The sequence below is a fragment of the Arabidopsis lyrata genome, assembly GCF_000004255.2.
Source record: "Arabidopsis lyrata subsp. lyrata unplaced genomic scaffold ARALYscaffold_8, whole genome shotgun sequence".
Lineage (NCBI taxonomy): Eukaryota > Viridiplantae > Streptophyta > Magnoliopsida > Brassicales > Brassicaceae > Arabidopsis > Arabidopsis lyrata.
The window spans coordinates 3,419,112-3,426,264 of record NW_003302548.1 but is presented as its reverse complement, the minus strand read 5'-3'; the positions used below and the strand labels follow the sequence as shown (position 1 = coordinate 3,426,264).

General features: G+C 33.2%; 1 protein-coding gene across 1 annotated transcript; it reads right to left on the bottom strand.

Annotated features, from left to right (window-relative positions):
* Window positions 1-3,403: 3,403 nt before the first annotated feature.
* LOC9299660 (berberine bridge enzyme-like 24) lies at window positions 3,404-6,496 on the bottom strand. The gene is made up of 2 exons (XM_002863538.2): window positions 5,841-6,496; window positions 3,404-4,719 (listed from the first exon to the last, which is right to left on the bottom strand). The coding sequence occupies exons 1-2, from the start codon at window positions 6,344-6,346 to the stop codon at window positions 3,600-3,602; spliced, it is 1,626 nt and encodes a 541-aa protein (XP_002863584.1). The 5' UTR covers window positions 6,347-6,496; the 3' UTR covers window positions 3,404-3,599.
* Between the last annotated feature and the right edge of the window lie 657 nt (window positions 6,497-7,153).

Here is a 7,153-nt window from a genome sequence, read left to right as displayed (position 1 = left end):
TTGGATGCGACTTGTGTCCTTTGTAACAATGCACTTGAAACTCGGGACCATAACTTCTTTTCTTGTGGGTTCGCAGCAGAAATTTGGGAAGCTCTAGCAATGAATATTTACAAATCGCGATAAACTACGGACTGACAAACTATCATTGACTGCGCCTCTAATCATTGGCATGACCAGGTTGAAAGCTTCTTGGCTCGCAGCGTTTTACACGTCTCGGTATATACCATCTGGAGAGAGCGGAACGGAAGAAAACTTGGCAACGCTCCGAACCCTCCGAGCCATTTAATCAAATAGAATGATAAACACATTAGGAACTAACTCTCGGCGATCAAAATAAGGGGCGAGAGAAAATATGATTCAGGCCTCCAAACCTGGTTTGATTCAAGAGGTTTTTAAGATAACAAGTTTTAACCATTCTATTAATTTATTGTAAAGAAACGACGGCCCTGTTCGTTTGCCTGTCGCTGGATTCAGCGACAGCGACCAGCGACAGCGATCAGCGACAGCATATATTGTTCGTTTGTCTGTCGCTAGATTCAGCGACCGAAACCAGCGACTGTCGCTAACGGCTGTCGTTGTGTTGTTCGTTTGACTGTCGCTCAAAACAATCGCTATATTTTTAAAATTCTGAAATTATTATCTATGAAAATTTATATTTTAAAATAAAAATGTAAATTACATATATCATACCCCATTAGAAAAAATAAATCAATACATTTCTTTACTTTAATTTTATCAAATTTAATTTGACTATAATTACTTTGAATTATTTGAATTTAATTTAATGAGATTTATATTAATTTATTTATATTTTATATTAATTTAATAAAATTTATTTTAATTTAGATTATATTTAATTTGATTTATTTGAATCTAACTCAGTTTAATTTAATCATATTTAACTAAGTTTAATTTTGATTATATTTAATTTAGTTTAGTTTAATTTAATTTAATTTATTTTTGATTATTTTTTTAATTTATATTTTTTTATCGCTAAGTTGTTCGTTTGCCTGTCGCTGGATACAGCGAGCGAGAAGCAGCGACTGGTCGCTAAAAATTTCAGCGACTGAAAATTGTGGTCGCTGGTCGCTGGCGGCTGTCGCTGCGATTGGTCGCTGAACCAGCGACAGGCAAACGAACAACTTTTGGTCGCTGTCGCTGGTTTCAGTCGCCAGCGACAGGCAAACGAACATGGCCGTATTTGTTGTAAAACCGTGATTTTTCTTTTGAATTTAATTTATCTTTATATTAAAAAAAATGAATAAGATTCAAATTCTTTTCACCCTTTGTCATGGTGTCAAAGCTATGGTTTTAGAGTTTCTACCAAAAAAAAGGTATGGTTTTAGAGAAACGAAAAAACAAAACAAAGGGAGAAAGAAGAGATCATGGTGGACGAAGATTTCAAGCTTCAATTCTCTGCTGGAAACGGACCAAGAATTAATGAGCTCCTGGCCAATGTAGCAAACTGTAGACAAAACGGAGATACGGTGATGGCATATTATGGAAGACTCAAGAAGATGTGGGATGAATTGGCAGTTTACAAGCCTATTCAATCATCTAGATGCGGAGAACATGCTGTTGTGTTGGAGGAAGATCGTAATGAAGAGAGAACTAATACGTACACTCTACAAAATTTGGTACAATACGATCTACTATCACAAGTATGAAGCTCCTATCCAAACTCTCACTTACAAAAGGATAATTCGAGAAGATAGACAACTCACGATCACTAGGAGCTGTGATGTGACTTCTAAGGCGGTAGGTTTTGCGGTAAATGTTGGACATCACAGACAAACCTCAAATTTTTATCGAGAATAGAATGTGACATGTATGGAAAGTATGGGCATGCTAAAGCTGATTGCTTTCAGTTACTTGGCCTTTCTGAATGGTGGGAAGAATGTGGTCGGTGATTTCATGGCACAATATAGATCTATGTCGAAATCACAGATCCCACAACAATAACATAGATTCACAATACTCCTTCCACATTAACTACAATAATGATATGGTTTAGTTTAAGCCGAAGAGTGTGACATGAATGAGATGAATGTTCAATAGATTTAGATGCACCTTTGCTACATTTCTTGTGGGTAAAAAGATTGCAACATTTGCAATAGTAGCCATTACTGATAGTTTCAAAGCGTCCACAACAATCACCTTTCCTCAGCTTATTCAAAGGCAGCATAAGATGCTTGTTCATAGCATTTGGCGTGAACGTACTAGTGACACCAGTTTCCAAGCTTATTTCGATGATTGACAAGAGTGTTCGTTATAGACTTAGCACATTGGCAACGTCAGGCTCCTCAGAGTACGAAGGCGGTCTACGATTCTGTTTTCAAACCCAAAATCGCTAGTCCATTGCTCTATTTTTAATTCTTTCAAAAAATTTCTATTCACTTTCAATTTCCACGGCACATTTATTGCAAAACAGTTTTTTTGGTGAATAAATTTTATATTCATAAAAAAAAAAATGCTTGTGGATCGATGGTAGTGACACTCCCCATAATCCATGATCGTATACTAGAGAATATTAGGAAAAAGGAATAAGAAAAGAAAAGTTTGATCTGAAATACTCTTTTCAAGTCTCTTACTTTTTCAAAAGTCTTTGTTAACCTCAAAAGATGTTCTCATAAGATTTAACATATATATTCTAATTATCAGACTATGGTGCTTGTCCATCAACAATTAAACTAATTATGATGGTTGAATGACAGTGAAAATATAATTAACAATCATTAGAAAATTCACAAGTTGACTAAAATAGATGAATATATCTTTAGTGTTTTAGAAAAGAAATATACCAATTTTAGTTTTTATACCCGTCATGTGACAGACTGGGTTAGGCTTGGCCTGAGGATTTAGATCCGTTTTGACATCTCTAGTTTTCATCTTAAGATTTAACCATGACGTATTTGTATTTAAAATTTGGTCCCCAAAATTTACGTTCCCCTTCTCGCAAAATTTGAAATTTCAACCCAAGAAAAGAAACATTTGGTCCCGAATTTAGGTTTACCCACCCCTTATTAAATGGACCCAAAAAGATGCAATTAGGTTAAAAGATACATATGGATTTATTGTTTCAAATCAAAACACACATCCAAACGCAAAAATATTTATCTTAGGAAAATTGTTTGAATCCCATATAACGAAAAGGTTGAACACGAGAACGATTTCCTAATAAGAAAAATTAGGGTTGCTTTAAAAAAGCTGGATTTAGAGTCAATTGGTGACGTATAAGAAGCACTATTTCGAATAGTAACGTGATTGAAAAAAAAAAAAAACGTAAAAAACATTTTATATTTGTCACATTGTCTGAAATAAAGAAAGACGAATCATTGTTGAGTTCTTGTAGTTTACTCAGTATTGTATAATGTTTTTTTTTTTTTTGTTAAGAATGTAAATATTTCATTAAAAATTGAAAACGGTTTAGGTTTACAAGACTTATATAAATGGTCTCATGACAAAAAAGATAAAAACATGAAAGCATAATTCATAAAAACATGGAAACATTATTGTATGTCCTTAGGCAAGTTGCAACATACATTTATAATTTATTCTTATTTTTGATAATGTTATCGTTATCATGAACCTAGCTTCGTTCACGGCATAGGTGGGATACTCTGCTCATGCCTGAAGAAGTTATTCGGATCAACCTTTGTTTTAATCTTCACCAATCTGTTGAAATTGTCTTTGAAGTACTTAGGTCCCCAGATTTTAGCTTCGATGAAGTTAAACTTTGAGTTGTTCTCGTTCTGTCCGAAGTCTAGATCTCTGTAGTTCACATATGCTTCTCTTGGATTGCTTGAGACATAAGGCGCCATGTAACTGTATATCTCTTTGATCGAGTTGATTTTTCTACTCATCGATGTCTTGTCATTCTCTAGCCAGTTCGCGTAATAGAGAATCTTGAAGAGGGTTCCGTTTCTGTGAGGAAATGGGATCGCGGATTCAGAGATTTTCGACATCATACCACCGTAGGGAGTCCAGTTGAGAAATTCTATCTTTCCTTCAATCAATCTTTTGAAAATTCCTTTGAGCCCTAAAACAGGAATAGGTTCTTTAACGAAATCTGACGTTGCTTTGAAGTAATCTTTTCCTAAAGGCGACTTGCGTTGAAGCAAAATTTCAATAGGAGAACCAGTTGGAAATCCACCATGGAAAAGGGTGGATTCAATCCAGCTCATTTCGGTACAATCCTTTTGAGTTAACCCTAGTTCTGGAAAATCCTTCTCCATAACCTTCATCAAGGTGCCTTTCTCGCCAAGAAACTGACCTAAATAGGACATTGTAATAGTCTTGTTTCCATTATTTCCAACGGCTCTGAGTACCAATCGGATGTGTAGCTCTTCGACAAGCTTGGATGCAATTTGTTGCCACTTAGAAATAATCTTCAATCTTGCGTCTTGTTTTAACGTTTTGGTAACGGTGAAGATGGTTACGGTCTCAGGAACAGGAACAAGCTTGATCTTCCATGCGAGAACTATCCCAAAACTCGCTCCACCGCCTCCTCTAAGCGCCCAAAATAGGTCCTCACCCATCGCGGTTCTGTCGAGTAATTTACCATTTGCATCAACCATCTTTACGTCTAGAACATTATCTCCCGCAAGACCAAACTTCCTCATCAAGGAACCGTATCCACCCCCTGTCATATACCCACCTATGCCTACGCTCGTACACAAACCCGCGGGAAATCCATGGACTTTGCTCTTCTCTGCAATTCTGCAGTTAAAAGGTAAAAACTTTAACAAAATTACCAAAAAGATACGATGTCAAAAAAAACAGTGAGATAGTCTTCTTTTTTCTTTTTTTTTTTTTAAATCTTTTGTCAACAGTAAGTAAAATGTTATTGCTTACCCTTGTTGCTTTGATTCGCGTATGGTTTTATATATATTATGTATGTTTGTTAAAGTGACCCGGAAGTAGGCCTGTCATTGTCAATTTAGTAGTAAGAAAGTCCAATGTCATCGCTCTTGTTACATATATAGCTTACATTTGCGTATGGTTTATATATATTATGTATGTTTTTCTAAAATATCCGCAACTAGGCTTGTCAATTTAGTCCACCGTTATCGGATGCACTACTTGAGATTAAAATTTGTGGAATCGATCTATCAATTTGTAATGAATTTAATTTTTGAATTCCTAAACAACCATATCATAAGCAAAATCTTAAAACGATACAATGAAATCTAAAGGAGAAGGAAAAAAAACAATTTTAACATAAATAAAAATAAATACTAATTTCTTTTTTAAAAAAAATCTATGATAGTCCACAAAATTTAGGTCATAAAAGCATTTCCAAGCCTACTTTATTTTTTTTTTCTCTAAACTCTATTTTACAGCACAAATCTCTCCAACGCTAGTCTATATCCTACTCTAAAATAGAGTAAAACAGAGAATTGCTCTATATTTAGAGCAACTCTATTTTTTTACATTTACTCTATTTTAAAGTAAAATATACAATTATACATTGAAAAAAAATCATGCTTTATTTTAGAATTACTCTATTTTAAAGTAAAAAAAAAAGATTTACAAATAGTATACCGATTTACCATGTATATGTCATGGGCCGGTCTTGCATGCTAGACTCTAAAATTAAATTTGTAAAGTATAGTATATGTTTTATAAATAGTTTTAGTTTTTTTTTGTCGAAAAATAGTATTAGTTAGTTATTAAGTATATATGTATTTTTCTAATGTGAACATGTTTTTTTTGTAAATATATATATAATTTTAAAGATATATGGTGGCCTAGAAAGTATTAAATAAATCACAAATATGATTGTTTATAGAAATATTTCATATAGATGTAAAGGAAACGCATATGTTGACCAATATTACCTGTAGTAAAGCTCACCAAGCGTAGCACCAGGTTGAACCCAAGCACTATTGGTTTCAATATCAACATCGACTTGTCTCAATTTCGACAGATCGATTAATATAAACGGTTTTTCAATCCGTGAGACATAAGACAAGGCCTCGAAATCGTGACCGCCACTTCTAACACGAAAATGAATTCCGAGTTTCTTAGAACAGATGATAGAAGCTTGGACTTGAGACTCGTGAATTGGCCTAAATATGAATCCCGGTTTAGGCAAGGATTTTGCCAAGAACTGGAGATTTTGAGCCGTTGATTCAAGGACTTGGCTGAACATAGAGACGTTTTTCGCAGGAGTAAATAACGTAGTCTCGAGTGGAAAAGAAACATGCGTGTTTCTTTTGACACAGTTTATGAATTGATCTTGGAGGGAGGCTGATGAAGAAGTTGGTGTTATGCAATAGAATGAAAAATACAAAACTAAAAACAAAATACAAGAAATTGTAGGGTGTGGTTTTGAAATCCCCATCCTTGCAGCGAATATGCAAGAGAGAAGCCAAAAACACAATTAGTCTTCAAGATAGAGAAATGGATGTGTTTTGTGTTTTTCTTTTTAGTGTGCAATGAAGAAAATGTGTTTATATACTACTTTTAAAGGATTGTCAAAATAAGATTCGTTTGATTAGTCGACGAGAGTAAATTATGGAATGGAAGTAACGTGCTTAGAGACTAGTATATTTTTATAAGATAAGGTGGTTGAGTTTACAACTAATTACAATTATTTTTTTTTTCTCATGACGAATGAATTTTTGTTTTGGTTCAATGAAGAAATGTCTTTATCTTACATAATATCTTACATAATATGAGAAGGTTTCTTCTAAAGTTGCCTTAATATTTTGACATTTGGCACTTCAAATGCTTGACATGTGTCATATTTTTCATCTCTTAATCATCCACATTAATGCAATCTATATTTATTTAACTCAAAAAATATTTTTCCATTAATTTATTTTCCAATATTTTAAGTTTTAATTCTTTTCCTTATACTTTTTTTTTTTGTGTGCAAATTCCTTATACTTTTTAAGATCAATAAAATGTAGAGAATAAAATTCAAATATGACAACTATATTTCTTTTCAACCTTAATTATTATTAAAGTGTTTAAGTATTCTCATTAATTTACCATAATGAAACCAATAATCTTATTTGACACCAATATTGTGGAAAATAGATTTCATATAATAATTTACAATAAATTATTTTATGTATTTTCAGATTTGTAACCCACATACTAATAATTATATATGTTGTTAATTCAATAATTTTTAGTAATCTTA

Coding starts and splice junctions, on each gene's coding strand:
- LOC9299660 (XM_002863538.2), bottom strand. CDS start 6,346: ATGGGGATTTCAAAACCACACCCTACAATTTCTTGTATTTTGTTTTTA. Junction 4,720..5,840: donor CTTGGTGAGCTTTACTACAG/GTAATATTGGTC, acceptor TTTTAACTGCAG/AATTGCAGAGAAGAGCAAAG.